Source organism: Musa acuminata, chromosome BXJ1-2 (assembly GCF_036884655.1).
Source record: "Musa acuminata AAA Group cultivar baxijiao chromosome BXJ1-2, Cavendish_Baxijiao_AAA, whole genome shotgun sequence".
Taxonomy (NCBI): Eukaryota; Viridiplantae; Streptophyta; class Magnoliopsida; order Zingiberales; family Musaceae; genus Musa; species Musa acuminata.
In genome coordinates this window covers 27,236,800-27,258,965 of record NC_088328.1, presented here as the reverse complement: position 1 = coordinate 27,258,965, position 22,166 = coordinate 27,236,800, and the positions used below count along the sequence as shown (strand labels likewise).

The 22,166-nt window shown below is 37.1% G+C and overlaps 3 protein-coding genes across 17 annotated transcripts; 1 reads left to right on the top strand and 2 right to left on the bottom strand.

Annotated features, from left to right (window-relative positions):
• Nucleotides 1–4: 4 nt before the first annotated feature.
• LOC135606642 (glycosyltransferase BC10-like) lies at nucleotides 5–8,573 on the top strand. Its single transcript, XM_065097700.1, has 11 exons — nucleotides 5–250; nucleotides 336–452; nucleotides 1,883–1,983; nucleotides 3,182–3,253; nucleotides 3,772–3,853; nucleotides 3,945–4,025; nucleotides 4,765–4,803; nucleotides 5,899–5,964; nucleotides 6,573–6,722; nucleotides 7,899–8,027; nucleotides 8,191–8,573. The coding sequence occupies exons 1-11, from the start codon at nucleotides 5–7 to the stop codon at nucleotides 8,209–8,211; spliced, it is 1,104 nt and encodes a 367-aa protein (XP_064953772.1). The 3' UTR covers nucleotides 8,212–8,573.
• A 1,047-nt stretch (nucleotides 8,574–9,620) lies between these two features.
• LOC135606568 (uncharacterized) lies at nucleotides 9,621–18,328 on the bottom strand. 15 transcript variants are annotated; one of them, XM_065097613.1, is made up of 8 exons: nucleotides 17,653–18,323; nucleotides 17,377–17,460; nucleotides 16,506–16,598; nucleotides 14,025–14,144; nucleotides 13,558–13,630; nucleotides 11,848–11,934; nucleotides 11,550–11,612; nucleotides 9,621–10,007 (listed from the first exon to the last, which is right to left on the bottom strand). In XM_065097613.1, exons 1-8 carry the CDS (start codon nucleotides 17,850–17,852, stop codon nucleotides 9,930–9,932), a joined length of 798 nt encoding a protein of 265 aa, XP_064953685.1. In that variant the 5' UTR covers nucleotides 17,853–18,323; the 3' UTR covers nucleotides 9,621–9,929. The 15 variants fall into 15 exon arrangements, with proteins under 15 accessions (XP_064953685.1, XP_064953688.1, XP_064953679.1 ...); XM_065097616.1 differs by having other exon boundaries at nucleotides 13,552–13,630; nucleotides 16,506–16,586; nucleotides 17,653–18,319; XM_065097607.1 differs by having other exon boundaries at nucleotides 13,552–13,630; nucleotides 17,653–18,318.
• A 2,290-nt stretch (nucleotides 18,329–20,618) lies between these two features.
• Nucleotides 20,619–21,434, bottom strand: LOC135611979 (uncharacterized). The gene has a single exon (XM_065107658.1). The coding sequence runs from the start codon at nucleotides 21,432–21,434 to the stop codon at nucleotides 20,619–20,621; it is 816 nt and encodes a 271-aa protein (XP_064963730.1).
• Between the last annotated feature and the right edge of the window lie 732 nt (nucleotides 21,435–22,166).

Genomic DNA, 22,166 nt, shown 5'->3' with positions numbered 1-22,166 from the left:
GCAGATGAAGCGGCGGAACTTTTTGCAGCAGCAACGCAGCAGCAGATGGAGAATCAAGGCGCTGGTGGTGGTGCTCCTCTTGACCTCCTGCTTCTTGCTGATACTTAACCACTACCACTACAGCCGAATTTTCACGTTTGGTGCGCCGGAAGCTCCGCCTCTCGTGGTTGTCCAGAAGCCCAAGATCGCCTTTCTCTTCATAGCTCGCAATCGGCTTCCCTTGGACTTCGTCTGGGATGCGTTTTTCCAGGTCTTGGTCCCTGATCTTTCTTTTCGTCAGCCCCTAATGTTTGTTTCTGTTCACACGACAACAACTTCGGTCCTATGAATTGTAGGGAGAGAAAGAGGGTAAATTTTCAATCTTCGTTCACTCGAGGCCTGGGTTTCTCCTCAATGAGGTGACCACGCGATCTGCTTACTTTTCTGGCCGTCAGGTCAATAACAGTATTCAGGTATAGTGCTTTCTCTTTGCTGGTGAACTTACATCTGGTCGATGAATCATTCTCTTATTCCTAAGGGATGATCGTGTTTATATTATTCCAACCTTCATTACGCGAAAATTTTAATTTTCTGCTGCATCTTGTACTTCAAATTATGTATATGTTTTGAAATCCATGGAGAAACTGGACTTCTATCATGAGTCATTCAAAAACTGGAAGAATTGACATGTCTTCGGCTGAATTCTGAAGTTGTAGGTGCACATGTTTGTGTTCCACATATTTCCAAATTGATGGGAAATGTCTGTCTGCGATTTTTTTTTATTATTTGCTTACAATGATCGTACTGGTGATCTTATTATAACCACTTTGGAAAATACAGAATGTTCCATCCTCTAGTCATGTCATTTATGATTCTTATTAGTCATTCTCCATGACATTTTGGATGTTTCTTCAAAAGGCTTCAAGCTTTAGCAAGCGAATGATCATAAATAAAATGCAATTGCACATCAAGATTAGCTGTTGCGTAGCAGTTAATCAGTGCTATACAGGAGCTTGTGTTTAAAGTTTGGACCATGCTTTCCTCTGATGCGGTCTATAAGTTGAAGCATAGTCCATTCTTGGCGATGCTGGGAACTGTTTAATAGTTCATCTGATATTTTGCTTGTATGTTGGCATTATACTAATTAACCATCATTAGCTCTTGTGACCGTCATGGTACCGGCCTTAACCATGACCAGTACACTACTGATACATGAAATTGCGAACTTTGTTTCAACTTGCTCATGTTCTAGATCAGAGAGTTTATAACATTGCAGCTAAGTTGAGTTATCTTCTCATTGTTGAAAGTATAATTTGCATATATTGGATGGTTGTTTATTCAGCCCTTCAGATGATAAAGACCACCAACGACTTCTATAAAATCTGCTCTCCTGTTCCTGATTAACACTGCTACAGGAAAAAGGGATGAAGGATAATATCGATCACTTTGTCTTCATTATTGTCACTGTTCACTAAAATTTAGCAACAGTCTTCAAATACAGTTGAAGAAGAATATAATCTTCTGTTGTCTGTAATGTGAATAGACCTTGATGAAAATACTGGCCACTGAGAAATATTTTGCCAATTTGACCTTTCAATAACTTTGATCTGTGAGCACTATTGTGCAACAAACAACTAGCATACTTTTTTATGTTGTAGTAAGATTTTGGTTTTCTTGAATAGCTATGATTACTCATAAAGAACATTGGTTTAATGAGTTGGTGGTGTTTAGTTGCATTTCTTATTTCTTGACACAGGTTTCTTGTCATTTTGGGTACCGTTTAGCTGTATAACCATTGCTGTCTTCCTCAGGCTTTTTTTTTATTTGTCTCTCATAGACATTGGAAAGCAGCATAAGTTCTTTTGGTTTCAATTTTGCAATAATTGGTGTTCCCTGTTTTCAGGTAGAATGGGGAGAAGCTAGTATGATTGAAGCAGAGCGTATTTTGCTTAGAAATGCACTCAAGGATTCTTCCAATCACCGGTTTCTTTTTCTCTCTGACAGGTGCATTAATTTTTTTAAATGTACTTGTTTCATGCTTATGAATGTTTGTGCGGACTACAATCATTATGCCAATTAGTTGGTTGTTCCACAATCTTCAATCAGTATTCATGATTTGCTGGTAATGAATTTAACTAGAACCTAGTGATGTTAGGTTCATCAACATAGTCGGAGTTATAGTTAAGTTCTACTTAGAATACATGTTATGCACATGTAGGGAGCTTAAGTGAAGAATCCATTTTGCTTCTATGTTTCTTGATTAATACATAAGAGAGTCATAATTACTTCATGGTATGAATCATCGTGAAACTTTATCCCACTCTCTCTCAAATATCACTATATTGCTTGATTTCTTCATCATGGATTTCTCATTTCTGTATTACTAATGTTTTAAGAATGTTTACCTTTTGACAAAATAGGATAGAAGTTTGTTTGACTTTAGATTTTATGACAATGATTCCATTCATATTGAACATTGAGTTATGGTCAGAGATTACAAGGGTGTGCCTTTCCATCTCCATCTTAAGTTCATTTAAGCTTGTGCATATTTTTGGTACTTGGGAGTTGGGATGTTTTGTTGTTACAAATGACTCCATTCTTGATGAATAGTTACATGTTGTGCCTTACCTTAACCTGTGGCTAATATTTTCCAATAATCCAAATAAATGTTAAACTCTGCTGTAAGGGCATTAATATTAAAAAAATATTCTAGGCTTGTATGATTTTATCTGTGCTGTATATTATACTTCTTCAAGATCTTACTACCCACGTGTTTTCCTCATGGTCTTTATATCTGTATCCTTGCGTCACATCAAAGATCTAATGTGGCATCTAATGGGGTGTATCTTAACAATTCATTTATGGTGAAGGGAAAATGTAACTGTTCAAGTGACGTGCAACTTCATAGCTCATGTTGTTGTTCTTAACAAGGGTCCCATGCCTTTAGGTTTAATGGAATAGTGCATTTCAAACTCTAATAAGCCAGTACTTATCATTTCCTACCTTTAGATTTGGTAAACATTTGTGCATATAATGTTGTCTAAAAGTGATCAACACTTTTAAAATAAGATATTTTTCAACTTGGTACTATTAGTGGATGGCTTGTTAGCTTTTCTCATCTTCCATTATTAACAAAGTAGTTTCTTGACCTCTGCATGTATTGGTGCAGCTAACTGTAGATGTCTCTCTTTATGCATTGCAGCTGCATTCCATTATATAACTTCAGTTACACATACCACTATATAATGTCTACGTCAACTAGCTTTATAGACAGGTACGTTTCACTGGTCCTGCTTGTCATGGGCAAGTTATAATATATTTCTTGTATTTCTTCATTGTTCTGCATTCTCAGCTTTGCATGAATATTAATCCCTATTTTTCTTCAGCAATTCAAAAGTTCCCTAATTACAAAATGTACTGTAGAAATTTAAGGTAGAAAAAACCTGCTATCTCTTTCATCCCACTTATTCCAAATTGAAGCACATACGAGTAAACTCAACACACTAAGAGCAGTTTAATTGATGATAAAAGACTTTGTATAACTTCACTAGCGTGTTCTTCGGTTTAGGCAGATGGCACATTCAACATCTTAACATCATTACCTACCAAAGCCAAGAGCTGTGCCGGCGCTTCAAAGAAAGTGATAGGTTCACTCCTTCCACAAAAGCATACACAAACGTGAAATAAATACACCATCTTTGCAATTATAAATTGCGAAACGAAGCACTGGATATCTGCGTTATGGCCACTAAATTCTAAAAATAACATCTGACCATTTAATGCTGGAAGCAGTTTTGCAGACACAAAGCAGGGTCGTTACAATCCAAAAATGAACCCAGTTATTCCAGTGTATAATTGGAGGAAAGGATCCCAGGTATAAGATTGTGCTCCCTGAATTTGATATACCACTAAAATGCTTCCTTTTTTGGTATTATACTAAAATGAGATATTTCTGGCATTTTTAGTGGGTTGTGTTAACTAGAAAACATGCTGCAGTGATGGTCAATGATGATACAGTCTTCCCAGAGTTTGAGAGGCACTGCAGAGTAAGATTGCTTTCTCAACATAGAGAAGTTCTTCAGTCTACAGTAAGGGTGTCACTGAGGGAATACAAATCATATTTGGCTTTTTTTTTTTCATGCCTTGTAGATCAATGTGAAATTACTATGCCTTGATCATTTGACCTTGACAATAATGCTGAAATTTCACTATTTAAGTCTATTGACCAAGTCTCAACGAACTAACATCCAAGCCAATTCTACTAATTTTACATAATGGTTTTTATGAATTGTATCTTGGACGGCCTCTGATATTATTTCCAGACTTAGACCAGTCATATCCAGTGTTTATAGGAATAGAGGTTGGATCTTTTCACTTTCTACTCATGCTAAAATAATTGTGTTACCCAAATTGGCAATGATATTTTATTCACATATTTCTATTCCAGCGGTTGACCATATATTTGCTATTTAAAATACCCTTAGCACATGGATAGATAGATGAAATTTAATATTCAGGAGTCGAGGTATTTATTTTCTTTAAATGTCAACTAGTATTATGTCTTAGTATAAATGTTGGTGAAGAAAATTTTCATATAAATGCCAACCAAGTAGTCAGGACTAAATTCTACTGTCTGTGATGATGTTTTTTTTGTGCTAATGTGCTTTAAAGATTCATTCTATCAGCTGTTTTTTTTTTTCGCTTCGAGATTTTACTAATTGTTGCATTGTATTAAATATGGACATTTATCTTTTTTCTGAATATTTTTGTTGTAAATGTTCCCAGAGGAGGTCACTACCTGAGTTTTGGAGAGATCATCCTCTTGTAAGTTATTTTTACCCATTTGACATGTCCTTTTAATTTTATTGGTGCATTACACCATAGGGCAGTTTGGTTAGACTATAAGTGCCTATTCCATAATAAGTTGCTGACCTATCCTAACTTTGTTATTTGTTAATGAAAATCTAATCATTTTATTTTTATTGTTTACCTTAAACAAAACAGAAATGGTACAAGTAGTGACTCTTGTAGTTTATTGCAAACCATTTATTTGGTTCTTGGTACTCGAACGAAATGGCTCTTGAGTCTCTTAACTGGAGACCACATGACTCAGAAATATCAGACCAAGCATTATGAATGATGGATGCATATCAAGTTGATAAGAAATGTATGTCATACAGTTGTTCCATTGAAGTGATGATCTTGACAAAAAAAAGTTCTTTTCATTTTATGTGAACAGTGACATCAACTTTTGAGATTAATGCTACTGTCAACTGTCCAAAATTAGTTAATATGCTCCACAATGAGGGGCCAGGTGAAAAATGGTAGTTTCTGGCAACACAAGAACATGTTAAACAAAGTTGTTACCCTGCTTTGACAAGGACTATTGCGATCATAGCTGTCGGTGGTTGCTGTTTGTTGATGTTAAAGAATGTTAAATAGTTATCTTCAGCATGTCTATTCAACAAATTGGTTAGATCATGCTTGATAAGTTTAATATTACTTCTTACAACTAACTGTAAGTTGGAAGAAAAACCTATAATATTAAAATATCCTATTGGAAGCAGCACATTGGAGGAACTAGATTGACACTGTGCCAACTTAACTGTTAGAAATGGTTGTGCAACCAAATATGCCAAGAAGTGTTCACATTCATATTGAATGACCTTTTACAATATCAATTCAAGAATTTGATATTGTCAAATTAAGAGGCAACTTGTTATTGTGCTGCACTTTCAGCTTCCAAGTTCTCTATAAAATTTTTGCGTAGTTATAAGTTTGAATCTGAAGCAGTATGAATTAGCTGTCAAGATATAGTGAAGTTGTTTGTCCAACCCAAGCTAACTTTTAAGGTTCTGTCTCTAATAATTTGACATGGGTTTGTTTGAAGTGGCTATTTACAGTCGTTAACTTATGCAGCCTACAGATGGTTCCAAGGAGCACAACTGTATACCAGATGAACATTATGTTCAGACATTGATTGCAGTAAGTCCCTTGTGCACATGGTTTCTTGAAATTCAGAGTTGTTATGCCGTTATGGTCTCTAAAAGAGTAAGGTACATGTGAAGCAAAAATTCTTGAAAAAATTGTTTGGACATTGGTACCATTCAATGGTTGCTCTTTACTTCTCGCTAATAGGTAAAATATCATTTTGTCTTCAGTGTGTACATGTCCTTTATCCTCGTAAAGAAATGTTTGCCAAGATTTACAAAGAAAAACATATCTAGGTATAAGTGCTCTCGTTTTATGTCAACTAAGATGATACTGAGTATAAATCCATAACAAGTATACTTCTCCTTTTCAGTAAAATAAGCTGTCTCATTTGCAGTTTGGCTTACGTGGTTGGAAAACATTAGTTCTTAATTTTGTTGACAGAGTTGTCTAGTATAATTTCTTTTCTTTCGACTACAAAATGTTAAGCAAAGAAATTAACACAATTCTACCTAAATGATGTCTTATACTACTTGATAGTCCTTGCTGTTCCTCCTATGCTCTGAGGTCTTTGGGTCACATGTTAATATTCCATTTCAATCTGAGCTTATTTTGTTCAATAACTTTAAACCTGTTAAAAGTCCTCCCATTTCTTTATCCAGCATAAGGGCCTTGAAGGAGAAATTACACGGAGAACATTGACACATACATTATGGGATCTTTCTTCATCCAAAGATCGTGAAAGGCGAGGATGGCATCCAGTCACATACAAGCTTTCGGATGCTACACCTACTCTTATCCAAAATATAAAGGTATGTGCTATACTAGCCACTTTTAGATTTTCATTGATTGTCACTCTTGTGTTTGTTCATATAGGCAGTTAGTACCAAAGCAAAGACTAGATTGCTTGAAGAGCGACCATAGGTAGTAATATCTAGTTGCATATATTATATCATGTTTTTTATGTATAAGGGCCTAAGATTGAAAAAATTCTTACTAGAAACTATAAACAAAAAATTTAAATACTCTTAACTATTGCTTCTTATAGAGCTTAATGATAACAAAGGATCCCATGTAACCAACCCCAAAACAACTATTTGGGACTAAATGTTTTCTTGTTATTGTAGTTGTTGTAAGGACCCAAGACTTGTGAAGTTTCCAAGAGGAGAGGCTAAAATGACATATCTAGTCTCTAGATGAATAAGAATTTTTTGGATTCATTAGGAGAGTAGATGGATACAAGTAGACTAAATAAGTGGTGTTTATTGAACTATATATATAATATTTTTCTTTGAATCTAATTGGAAATTAAACAAATCTAATTGGCCTTGTACATCTCAGATTGAGGTTGTTTCTGACTGTAATGCCTCCATATCAACTGGAATGATATCACTTTCTACCAGCGGTGGACAGGTGGCTTTAATCTGGATCATTAGAGACTGGGTTATTTGTTCATATTCTAATTATATAAACAACCTTGATAGACCAGTAATGTTGCCTAGTCATGGAGTGAGGCAAGCATGTGATGGCAAGAATGGAAGGTATTAGTTGCATAATTTCCTTTTAGAAGGGTTAATCTGTCGAAAAAATGTGTTCTGCAATAAAAAAATGGGTAGTCCAAGATTTACTTGGAAGGAGGAAAGCTATCGGAGATGTTTATGTGATAAAAATTATCAAACCTCGAGTCCTATCTCCTAGAAGAACACGTAACTCGTCAAATACTCTGAAGCATGTCTTGTATATGCGAGCACAGTGATCTTATATGGCATATGGAGTTTGGCCATAAACTCATTGGAAAATAAACAGCATAGAAACTGTACGATTCTACATGGAGTAAAATCTGTTGAACCTAACTAGAGAAATATTTTCCTGAAGTCAGCTGGTATGTCATTAAACTAAGCTAGTGGATGTTGTTACAAGTCCTAACAGTTTGTTTATTGACATGTCTTATGAATCCCTGAAATCTCAAATCTGCCTTTCAAATGCAGGGCATAGACAATGTGTATTATGAGACCGAATACAGGAGGGAATGGTGCAGAAGCAAGGGGCAGCCATCCACATGCTTTCTCTTTGCCAGGAAGTTCACACGTGCTGCTGTCATGAGGCTTCTTAATACGGTACTGCATAACTTACTATTTGCTTACCTGGTTCGTTCAACTTATTTACCTTAGTAATGGCTGGCTGGCTTCCGAGGATGCGTGAGCATGTGTGGCTATAGCATGATCGGTTTACATTTGTTTCTCTAATGCTGCGCTTTTTTTTTTGTGTTTTTCTTGGCAGTCGGCAATAGTTCCAAATTGACAAAATTGACAAAGACCAGATGCATTATACAATAATTCATCTGCTGCTACATGGGCAAAGGACCTGACATGTCGTGGGTGTAAATGATAGCAAATGAGAATTGCCTCTTGGTAGCAGTCTTTACATAATAAATTAGTTAGCAGCCCTACAGAAGGGATGAAACATGAGATTCACACTGTAGATTGGTTTTGAATTGTGTAGCGCACCCTTCTGTGATCTTTTAGCAAACTCATGCTTTGTTGTATATTTAATCTCCTCTGTATTTTTTTCTTGTTCCGAGTTGCCGGAATACTACTCCATTGCTTCTTACATGTGAGAAACAAATATCAGCTAATGCTTCTAGCAAGAAATCTTTTAGATCTTGTGATGGCTAGAACATGTTGACTAACTATTTTTTCGCTTATTGTCCTTTCACTTGAGAGTGTTTTATTTATTTCTCATCACTCTTCATCCTGGTATAGTGAATGAGCAAGCATATGGATAAAGTGAATGCATTTTTGTTATATGTTACAAAACAATAAGGATGAAAATGATGTATAACATTTTAACTTGAAGGAGACTAATTAATATATTACCCCTGTAGTTAATTATTTTTAATATTTTAATTTTTATATTTTAAAAAATTATATTAGTGAAACATCTAAGTTCATTTATCCCAACGTCATTGATTTTATAAATGAAAACATAAATTCAAAAGATAAAAAAATAATTTTAACGTTTTAATTGGTGATAACGAACGATGATTTCGTTGGACATCGCAAATGATTATTATAGATGAAGAGAACGGCAATGAGAAGTGAAAATCGCTTTGCATATGCATTGACAATGATGTAGATGCCAAGCGACTCTCACCTTTCGTCATCATTCTACTTATCCACAAAAATCATCCCGTGATCCCCAACGACAATGTTATTCATCACCACTAACTGAAACGTTAAAATTATTTTATATATTTTTTTATTAATAAAACTAACGACATTAAGATAAATAAACTTAAATATTTCACTTTTATAACTATAAAAATGTTAAATATTTTACTTTCGTAACGAAATGTCAAATATAATTTTTTTGAAGTATATAGACTAAGATATGTAATTATTTGTTGTCTAACCAAGTTTGAAGAGAGAAAAATTACAGATATGTCAACTGTATCTTTGACCGTACAGTGACTAATGGACTGGACCGTATCTATCTTGTTCACCATGGGATGGTATCCAACATTAAAATCCTTGATAGAGACTGCATTATTGAATTGTCGAACATTTCACTAATAAAAAAAGAACAGCAAGGACATACGATATAAGAACTCAGAAGCGGGGCGACCTGCATTCGGTTGGACATGTGGTCGAGACAAGGAGTCATCTCGTTCACTTCAGTCCAGTTAAAACTCACCCAATGCACAAGATCAATTCAAAGAGAGAGGAAATTAGTAGTCAAGCTAATCCCAATAGCTGCTATCACAAAAGGGAATTATCTGCAATATATAAAGTAAAAGAAACTTATGTGATTATGCACCGTGGTAAAAACCCAAAGGCAAGAACATGTTAATTTAAGGTCATTGATGAAGATTAAGAAAATGATACTTCCAGGCATGTAGCATCTTCGGCCATTAAGCTTCGTCACAGGCAAAGGGCTTATGATCAAAATTCCCATGGAGCTACACATGCAGGTTTCGGAATCCATCAAACATATATGACGGTGCAATGGCTGTGGCAGCTTTACTTGGTTTCTGGTAAATTCATTCCATGTCGCTTGAAAAATTCTCGAAACCCATACACACTTACGTCGTAGTTAAACTGCACGGATAAAGAGAAAATTAAGTGATTGGATGATCCGATATGGTTTATCCTAGTAAAACATGATCAGTAATACACAATGAACTTTGCCGTACTCATTTTTCCCAAGGCATTTCTGTACAAATAGATGAAGCAAACAGGACCAAATGCTCACCTGATGCTTAGATCTGACTTTTCGGCTTAGAGATGAAGACCTAACTATTATGGGCAGGTTCAAACATGACCCACCAACAAAAAGATACTAGAGCAAAGAAAGCTTCAAAATAGCAGGATGACCCTTCGTAAACTTTCAACCTATGTGGGCCTTTCAAACGAAAGTGCCTCTTAAATAATGCCAAATTTAGTCTTTGTTTCTAGCATATCCAACTGCAATATAAAAACCAGAAACCATCTATATGTTTACTGTAAAGGTGAAAAAAAACCATTTTATATGTTTACTGTAAAATTGAATAATTTGACCTTCTGACTGCGACAGAATCAACATGCAATTCTCCTATAAATTCTCAAGAAAGAAAAATGGGAAGATGCAACCTGTGTTCTGTAACAAGGTCAAATGCCAGCTTACATGGCACCAGAATCCTTACAGCACATCTTGTAAGTCCGAAACAATTTAAGCTTTTGAACTACAACAGGAAAGTTGATAGAATCAACCTGTGGCTCTTCCTAAATGAAAAAAAACGAAACCTTTGAAGGATCGAGATACGTCCAACACTAGTTTCACAATTAAGAAGCATTATTCTAGACATATAATATGCTCAATTTTAACCAAAAGTTCAGCCTTTGGAATGAGTACCAAAAATGGTGGTGCTACTAGAACTGCAAGCCTAGTAGAATTGTCAAGGAAATCTATCCATCCATGAAGGAGAAGAGACTATCTTCCTCTGAGATGTTGATCAATCACACAGTGCCATTTTACACCAGTGAGGAAGCTAATAGGAGTTCAGTTTTTGGTAGGGATTCAGAGAGCATCTTCGCTTTTGGGGTTCCTTCGTAGATCTTAAAGCCAAATTTCATAATTTACAAAGTCGATCTAATGGCGATGAAAACATGGCTTAGAATACCAGTAACAGTACCCATACCAGAATCAGCTCAGGCTGGAACCTATAGATCAGTATGTATTGGTACTGGTTGGCACAATGCCAAAAAGGATAGTAAAAAGAGCATTTACCACTAAGACCTGAGGTGTAGTACACCAGCAAACCCAGACCTGGCTCAGGCTGGTGCATACCGGGTCTACCAGGTGGTAAGCGACGGCGCCAAAACCTTGATGAGAACTTTCAGAAGCAACATTTGAGGGTAAGAACTACATTAATTACACTAACAAGATCACAACTTAAAAGTGATCAAGAATTTAAAACAGGAGGCATCTCAAATTAGGATTCATGATAAATAAAACCACATCGGAGGGAAAAAAATATATCACAATGGTCATGTGTCGGTATATGGTTTGGTACAGAGTAAGAGTCTAAGATAAACATTAAGCTTTAAATGAATAAGTAAATGATGACATACAAAACTTTTAACACAAAATTAGAGACTTACTGGCAAGACTTTCACTGAATACTTTGTGATGTTAGGATCTACCACTTTTCCCTGGCCAGTTGCCTAGGAAATCATAATAAGAGATTAGTGAAAAAGACAACATAAAACAACAAAATATCACATTTATGGTAATCCACATCCGTGAACTAATAGTTTACATCACTAAGATATTCATCCCATAACTGTAAGCACGATCAAAGTGCCAGATTCCTTTACAAATTGTTAGTGTGTTATTACAGGTCAAGCGGATTGGATTAGAACATACACTAAAGAAGAAAGAAAAAGGTGAAAAGATTACTTGTTCTGGACTGTAAAATATTTCAATGAATGGATACTCATTCCTTTGTCTCGTTAAGCAAAATGCTGGATATTTTGGGCATTCCACCTGTATAAACCACAGTAAGAAACAATATATAGATATTACTAATTTGACATAATGAATGACAAAATGATAATAATTCTAAAAGTTCATCAATATTGGTACAGAACTCGACAATCACACTAGATACCAATAATGACAACCATTAATACGTTCCAATAGACCACTAATCAAAAAGAATTTTGATTACCGTTTCAAAACCACAATAAGCTGAATTTGCAGAAGTGAAGATCTAATAAGGTTATTTTACCAACTTTATTTGGTACAGCATTGTCTAACATGTGATATTTCTTTTTCATGTCTATGCTTATATGAACTAATACAAGTCCTATTCCAAAACTAAGATAATGAGATTTTAAAGAAATTGTATGGAATTAAAGTTCTAAAAAGTACTTGAAAAGGAAACACAATTTCTGAGGAGTGTGACGCTTACTGAAATTAGTTACCCTGAAAGGAGAAAGTTTGAACAGGAGAGGTAGAGGAAAAAGAGCAGAAAAAAGAAACGAAAGGCGATTGTTCAAGGGTTTCAAGAGCATTGGAGAGGCATTGGTCCCCCAGAGAATATATAGATTTGCCAATGCTCAAGGGACTGGATTCTTGCATTCAGTAGATCAACAGGAAATATTGCCCAGCTTCTTCCATGCTAGAACCTATCATAATGAATATTTTGCCCTCTTCTATTGACTTTGCACAATGGTCTTGCTTATTACAATCAATTATTAAGTAGCAAGATAAATTTTGACTTATAGAACCAGAAAAGAATATGTATCCATGCATGCATAAAATTTATTAGATGTATGTGTATCTACAGATACATTCATGCATGAGTATGCTTAAAAACCAAAAACAGTATACATATATACTGTGAAAATGGAAGCATTATACACAAAACTTCCCATGGTTGAAGCAAGCACCAAAACCAGCACCAGAAAGTTTTAATTTTAAGGTTCAACTTTGTTGCATAAGGCATGAATCACAACAAGGATGGGTTCACAAAGGTGAAACCCAACATCCAGATATCTTGGACAATAATAAACTGCCAAACAGATAAATAACCAAAGTTCATATGAAGCAAAATTCTGTCATACAGATGCTGATTTAGTCTTAGCCGATGAGTTTAGTATTGAAAGAAAGAAAATAGAGGAAGTAGGGAAAGAAGAAGAACAAAGCGAGGTGGTAAAGAGAACAGAAGAAAATTAAACCGAGGTATGGCGACAGCCCAAATATAACAATTGTAACCTCTAATCTACTTCTCAATATATAAATTCATTAAAAAATGACAACATGGATAAATCCATTGAAAATTAAGTAAATAAGTCCCCATGACCATCTTGCAGGTCCCTGGGTTGCATCAACATGATACAACTAGAAATGCAGAAAGTTAATTATGCAGAAGGCATAGGATGATTATTGCCAAGAAGCATGCATACCATGATTAATGAGATATTTCTAAATAACAACCAAGATATTAGGTAACTCATGTGATTAATGACAATGAAATGTGCTCAAGCTGTTTACTCAGCAAAAAAAAAAAATCAACAAAATATACAAGTACATGGAAACTCCTGAACAAGGATGCTAACTAAACATATAAAGCAATGGCACAAGGTGAAATAGGCATACACGCACGAATTTGAAGTGAGGGTAAAACTCAGCAGCAGCTTCCTCCAACACTTTATCAAGATGCTTTGTGTAAGGACACCTACAATTATACGCCAAGCTACTTAAATATGTTCAGTGGTACACTAACACAGGCTATGCATGTATTCAAATTAATCTCCAAGAAATTTACCAAATGTGTTAAACTACTTCTTCAATCCAATCTATAGATATACTAAGGATCATTATGTTAATAACAAACACTAGTGCGAAACTAGGAGAGAAAATAAGCATTTGCTACAGATTTCTACTTATGGATCATCCTACGGACAAGTGATAATAAAGAAATAAATTGTGCACCAAACTATGCATTGGATTTGAGTACACAAGAAAAAATGGTTTTGGACATGCAAACAGTGAGACATTTATTTTTCAATAGAGCGTTACCAATAGAAGCCAATGAAAATCAATTGGTAAAAGAAAATAATTAGCAACACCTAATAGTAAATGCAACAACTACAGGACTGCCTTCATGTAGTAGCTGAACAAAATGACGCTCGGAGGTGAAGTGAACAATACGTGAAGGTCCAAGATCTTTTGGATATCCAGTGTAATACCTGAAATTGAAAATAATACAAAATATAAAATCAAAATACCAAAATACCAAAAGAAAATGTCATGTTGGACAGAGCCCAAAATGTTTTCTCCAAAAACACTTTTATTATGCATTAGAAAACTTCAATCCTTCAATTAGAAATCAGATTAGTTTACCAATTATATCACATGATACAGTTTCATGGTGGGTTCCTGGTATTGTTGTATCACATGATTCATTTTGTTGCAGCAAAGAAATTCAAGTTCACAGAACAACTAAATGAAGAACTATGAAAGTGAGAAAGTTTCACCCAAAATGATAATGAACGCAACAAGCGGTAAGCAAGAACAAGCTATGTTAAATGAATTACAGCATCTCGAAAGTACAAAGAAAAATGAGGCATCCTGAACTGAAATCTTGAGCAAGTCCAAAAGCAACCAAACCAGGACATCTGAGGCTGATGCATCAAAGTCACTTTGAACATTGAACTTATCATTAGCAGATCACTCAACAGTGGCAAAAGTTTCTAACTGTAATTAGCTCATGAAAAATAGAGATAAGATGCCAACCGAGTAGTCGTTACAGCCTACTTGATTTGTGGCTAAGCCATTCAATCTAACAGAACAAAGAAAGAGTGCACCAGGGTTCCCCTAATTCAAATCGACATGACAAGCATAAAGAAGAAATACCAGTAGTTTGGAAACACAAATAATGGGTTTTAGAGCCAAATCCAAGCAAAATACATAACTACTCACTAAAATATAGGTCTTGAATGCAAGAGAAGTAAATTTATATATTGCAGAGAACATTTAGGAGGTATAATCTACATTGTGTACCTTCTTCATTGTATGATAACATGTTATTAAGCACACTCATCTATGTATTGTATTACTATTTAATGTTGCTTAAGGGAAGTGACACCTGCTATTTACCAGCAACAAAAATAAAATTCTTTTTTGATGCCTTTTAAAAGAAGATTGACTTTAGTACTGGCTCGTGTTCGTTGAAAACATGTTCCCCCACGTGAAGCATATGTACAAGTTTATGTTTGGACCAGTTGATCGATAAATATGACAAGTTATACTGCAGCCTAAATAGATTAGGTTTACATTGAACTTATCAGATTTAGCTATGACTCAAGTTAGCTATAGAATTTATCACATGAACATTTGGAGTGGCTTCTCAACTCTCTGGAATTTTTTTTACCATAGATAAGGGAGCCTTAAGATTAACTTGAAAGCCTTGTTTTGAGCAGAATTGATGCATACAAGTCATATTGTTTCATATAGGTTTGTGGGAGTGATTAAGATTCAATTTGAACTAGATCTATTTGTTTCTAAATTGGATGTTGCAGGTGTTAAAATAGTTCACGTGGGATTTTTAGGAGCTGTAATATTAGTGAAAGTCCTACAATATGAGTTCTACCTAAAGACCATGTCGCTTGGGTAAGAAAGCTACTTATAAGAGGATACAAATCTTTACACTATGAGACTTTGCCGCTCCTGTCTGCCATGCTATCAACTTTGATTCTATTCTTCTATTTATTCTTATGTTGTTTTTTGTCTTTATTCAGCATATGCTTTCTTCTAAAGTATAGTTCAACTACTAATATATATAATCACTATGATAAAATATATTCAAACACACCTAATTTGATCTCAACATTAGGTTGTTCCAGGTTCCAAATCTCAAAACATTACATGTACAGAAGCTTGTCGATGAATTGGTAATGTAAAACAAGACGACTGAGCTCAAACTTACATGTTTTCCTAGTTAAACTAGTAAATAGAAGGTCTAAAACTGTGACCAGTCTGTAAAACGATGTTAATAGAACATTTAAAAGAATGTGACATAGCATTCAATATGAAGCTCCTCCTTTTTGTGCCATGCCATGTATGATACTTGCACAAAATCAACACTATATGAATGTAGTGCTGATTTCTTTTTCTTTTTTTTTTTTTGTAAATTTTGCAGCTTACGAGAAGAAACCCAAATAACAATAAAAAAGGGTCATCAGAGACTTCTAGTTAATTCATGGATGATCTCCTTAATTTTGTGGTGTGGTATGTGGATTACACGACATATAACTTTATAAAGGAATACAATGAGTAAACAAATTATGATGCATGTTGAACAAAAAAAAACATAATGTAACAAATTTGTGCAGCAAAATCATTCGCAGAGAGAGCGAAGCAAAGAAGAAAATTTGAAGTGCCTATGGATGTCTAATTATGCAAAACCTTAACAAAAAAGGAATAGAGGTTAACAGAAACTCATCCACCATATACATCAATAAGATTGTTTCCCTGTTTTCCTTTTTTTTTTACTCCAGGAGAGCATCAAATTGAACATGTAAAAATAATAGAAAAAGACCATCCCATACTTGCTGGTGGAGCGTAGATGGGAAAGCATACGCTCAAGAAATGACTTGTCCCCCTCTTCTGCTGTCATCTCCTCTCTTTTCCTGCAACAAAAACTGCAAAGAAATGATCTATGAAACGAATCTTACTATTAGGTGCAAATGCAATGCGATAGAGCCAGTCCTGGACCTCAGTAATCAGTAAGGCCTACAAGTCCTCAATTAGCTTTAAAAAATAAAGCTCAAGCATTCTCCTTTGGGGCTTATCTAGCCTCACCCAACGCAATTCTGGGTAGGATTAAGCACCTCTAAGTACCAATTTAATCAACTACTAAACACATTGTTTGATGAACCTATATCACCTAGACTACACTTTGTGTCCTTGGTAGAGATGGTAAGTCAATCAATTGGACCAAAGAGAATAAAACTAATAGATATTTTATTTTGTAAAAATATCAAAAACTTAGTAAATTATTCCTGATTGGTAAGTATTTCTAGTCACATTGTAGAGCACGGTTCCAAACTTTACAGTAAACTAATCTTATTGTACCTATCCAATCGAGTATCAATATGATGCTACCACGGTATACCTGTCAATTACTAATGGGGGAAGAAGGAGAGAGACAGGGAGAGAAGGAAGAGGATGACTGAGAACGGAGAAGGGGGGGTGACGGTGGAAGAAGCACGGGGGAAGAGAAGGAGGTCGTGGAGGCTCGGCAGGGTGGCGGCGGCTCTGATGGGGGGAAGCAGAGACTGGGTGGATAAGGCTATAGGAGAGAAGGGGACAGAGAGGAGAAAAGATAACCTTAGGGGAAGATGGAGTTATGAGAGAGAGAGAGAGAGAGAGGGGGGGGGAGGAGGTGCCGATAGAAGGAAGAAGGGAACCCGAACTAACCTAACAGTAGGTAGGAATGCTTGTCGCCAAGACGGCGGCGGCGGACGACTGCTGTTGTGTTGTTGGGGCTGCGACCGCGATCGACTGGGGGGAGGCAGGGAATTAAGCCATTTGAGAAGAAACATATATTATTGAACAAATCTTAAATCTCGACCGTTCATTAATGAGATGGCGCCCATCACCACCCGAATCGTTCGATCGAACGGGCGATGGGCACCTTCGTGCATCGTAATATCGATGGTAGGCTTTGTTTTCTGATGCAAATAAATAGCTTACCGACACAGTGTTCCCTCACCAGAAGGTCTCTTCCTTGTTGTCTCTTCCCTTTGCTTCTCTTCCTCATCTTCGTTCGTGATCAAGTATAAAACCCTAGAATTTCTTCTCGCCGCCGGAGGCCGGACAAGCTTCTTAACAGATCTCTCGCGCGGTCGCCGCCTTAGTGCTTCGATGGATCCTATGCACTCGTCCAAGTTCATGGACAATCAAATCACGGAGGATCAACAGCAGAAACCCCATCTCGATCGACACCAGATCAAGGAATCGAGAAACTACGGGCACCGGGTTGTACTTGGTCCGCCTCCTCCTCGTCAGCGATTTCGATGATGATAATGAACGAGGTCGAGAGACGCCTGTGTGCCCGGCGTCGTTTTACCACCGCAGCCGCTACGGTAGGTGAGGAGATGGCGCAAGATCAACTCCGGCGTGCAGACATGCTTTCGGCCGTCTCTAAGTGGTGGCACCCGTTCGGACGCCGGTCGATCCTTTCACCGGGCATTTGGGGATTCGAAGCGCAGGTGCAGTGTTTATTTTTCTCTCTCTACCTTTTGCCCTCTTCTGACACCTACGCCATTATTTTTCTCTCTCGAAAACGGAGATGGCGGGGAGAAAACAGGACCTTAGCGGCCCGCGGTAGTTGCGGACAAGGACGAGTGTGACGGACAGAGGCAACAGGGTGGTGGCAGGGCAAAGGTTGTCGCGGGCGGGACAGAGTCCAAAGTAATATTGTCGAGAGAATAAATAAAAATATATATTTTATAAAATAAAATAAAATTTTAGGTTTATTTTGGAAATTTTGTCATATTGTTAATCGAGTTAAATCATGAGTCGACGGGCCAAAAATGATTGATTCGAATCGAATCCGACTAAACAGCCAAACCCCTCGACTTAGATCAGACTCGTAAACTCATGAGACAAATTATACAACCCATACTCGAGTTAGATCATGTCTGATGGATTTGAATTATCATATGAGAAGTTTGCAATAACAAAAAAAACGTAATATTGTAATTATTTAGGATCGGTTATGCAGATATTTTATCACCGTTAGAAATTTGGTTCGTAAATTATAATGGCAAATATTTTATAAATCTTAAACTTCTACTGTATGTATTCATACAGTCTGTATAGTGTGTGCAATACAGTCAATATTGTTGATATCCATTGATAAAGCTCTCGTTAGTTGTTCAGTGATATATTTTATTTGAGTTAAATGACTATATAAAAAAGAAAATACTTGTATAACTGATATTTGTATAGTAATATTAACTATAGTTTCAAGTGAACTAACATATAATATACTTAAGATATATAAATAAATTTATCAACTAATTTAGTCGGTAAAAACTTTGATGGTCTATCATCATAAACTTGATTTCCATTACTTAACATTTATAAGAAAAACTTAATTAAGATATATTAACTGAAAAAGCTATAAACTACTTAATATTTTTGATCAACTTCACAAATAAAGAGCAATGAATCATATCAACATAGGTTTAAAGAATATTTCGTTATTCACTATACCCTATCGACTAAAGAAATATTATCGGATATATATATATATGTGATACTAGTTTTATAGATGATATTCGATTAATAAGGAATCAATCGTAAAGAGCTAACTTTAATTATTAATATGAAATATGTTTAATATAATAAATAAAAAAACAACATAGGTAAACATCTCAACATCCTAATAAGTTAATCTTTTTACATATTAATACATCACATTACTAACGAGTTAATTTTCTTAGTCAGTTCCACTGAAACTAATTATATATTAAGCCATGTAGTAACATCTTCTTAACATTTCGGTGACATCAAACCTCATTTATTTTAATATTATTAATTTTATTAATAAAAGATTTAGCACATAAAAACACTTGTAGAATTATCGAATTTTTCGAATGATAAATTGATCATTCCATGATCTTGCCAGTGACAACACTACCTCGAGTTGCCATACTTCTATCTCCTTAGAAAGTTCGTCAACTTTGCTCGTCTCATTGTCACCCTAATTTAGTCTCAGTGAATCTCTCCCTAGCATCAAACCTCTTTATCCCTTAGTTTTTCATCTCTCACTATTCAAATTGACCCTGAACCATGCTATTATCGATCCTCGCTACTCCCATGGTCTCCTATTCTCTCAAGTCTTATTAAGAGAGAGCTATGACAAATTGGATCACTACTCTCAAGTCTTACATCCTCATCGCTAAGACTCCCAATTTCGACCAATGGTGCTCCTCCTTCACTTGCATTGGATTGAAGGAGTGTCCGATGGTGTTTTATAGTTGACACGACAAGAAAAAGAACGTGTTGCAGTTCAAGACATGGTAATTGATGCGTGGGTCCACTTGCTTGACATGGCATGGATGTGCAACAAATGCTGCAGGTTTGTGTGTGATGCATTTTTGTGTCCTTGGTGGCACAAGCATAATTCTTACGAATTTGCAAAGATCTTTGATGTGGTCGCTTGAGGGTGGGGCAACGTAAAAGGAGGGGAAGCTAGCAAAGGCATAGTACCAATGCACATGGATAGTCGATGGGGATAGGAGGATGTATATATGCTGATAAGGAGAGCATACGAAGGTACTGTTGGATGAGGGTGATGAGGTGTGGCGATCGTTGGTGGACCTGCTTGGTGACATGAAGGTATCGCGATAGATGACACAATCAATAATGTTTGGAATGATCTTAATAAAATCGATAATTCTATATTCGCTGTTATATATTATATCTTTTATCAATAAAATCGATGAGCCTTATAAATGAGACTAAATATTTTTATAGGGATATCAATAATATAAATGTTTTAAGTATGAAGATAAATCCTTAGCCCGTTCCACCGCCCAAGACGAGACGGTCCTTAGCAGCACGAAATCAGAGAAGACCGGCGCCTATTTCATTTAGATTTCAAATAGTAAATAACCTCATTTTTTTCGTCGTTCTTGGTCAAGATAACATTACAGGAAGATGAAACACTCTAGGGAGACGAGGGGGTTCTCCAGCGAGTCCTTCGCCTCCGCTTCGGATCCGGCCACGCCGCCGTCCACCGTCCCCACATCCTGCATGCACAATCTCCTTCCTCCCTCATCCGCCGGCATCTGCTCCCTCGGTCCGCTTGCCCTGGCTGCCGCTGCTGCCGACGCTCTGCGTCGTCCCGCGTTCTGCCGCAGCTCCTGCGCCGCTCGATTCGCTTCCGGGGACACCGACCGCTTGCCCGATCTCTCCACCGTCCTTCCGGCGGCCGCGTGGTCGGATCCTTTCGGCGTCGGCGATGGGGAGGATCTCCCGGCCGCCACGCTCCGATCCCTCCTGCAGGCCAACTCACCGGAGTCTGAGCGCTTCCTCTGGTACTTGGCCGGCGAGCGTTCCTCCCTCGCTGCTCCCCTTCTGGCCTCCGCCGCATCTCTTCGTGGCTTCCCCGCCGGGGCGGTGGAGGCCGAATGGGTCTCGCTCTTCGCGCTGACGCTCCAGGCTTCGGAGGCGTCCTCGGATCTGGTGTCGCAGCCATTGGTGCTGTCGACTAGGAGGGGAGCCTTGTCGATGATCTCGACCTCCTTCGGCCTAGCCGCCTGATCTGCCACTGATCTCGTGGTTGGTGGCGGCGGTCTTGGCGTCTCGGAGAGGACCTCTTTCACCGTCTCCTCCACATCGGGCTCCGCCAGCGGTGGATCTCTCGCCCCCGCTGGGCAGCGAGGAGCGGTGGTGGAGCCTGCCACCTTCGCCTTGGAGAAAGACTCTTGCCTGTAGGCACCAGAACTGAAGCAGCCGCCCATCCTCCTCCAGCTACAGCGACATCCCTCCTCGGCCACAGATAGCTATCAGATTTTTGGATGGGAATGGGATCCTCGGCACTCGGACTTCCACCACCGGTAAGCTAACACCGTTCTTTATTGTGCTCTCTTTCTTCCTTTTTATTATTTTTGCGCTAATCAGTGGCTGAGTGAGTAGTGGTTGACAGTAGTACGCTCCAGTGGCAGATGGCATTTGGGGGAAAAAAGAAAACTACCGTCAATGACCCGAAGAAGAAGATGGAGAGAGACGGGAGGGAGATGTAAATATTAAAATTAGATGACCAGTAATTTTAAGAGCTTAAACAGTTTCATAATGGTTATATTCATCGATAAAAAATATCTTATGTAACAATAGGGCAACTATCCAACGGGCATTGCATGATTCGTGACTGCCTCGGAGTACTTCACAGCGGCAGGGACGAAGGCTGTTTAAGTGTACCGCATCGCCGGCAGCCGCAGCAGTGAAGTTTATGATGATCAGATCGATTAATGATAACGGTATCAACTAACGTATGTGATGATCAGATGACGAAGATGACATCGAAGTTTTTTAGTATTTCGCACCATTTAAAAAAAAATAAATTATACGAGGATATAAAAAATAATATCATCACATTTTGGTTAAGACTAATTATCACATTTCCTTAACTGATACTTTCGATCTTGAATTTTTCTAATTGTATATTGGTAATTCAATGATATATCTTAACTTTC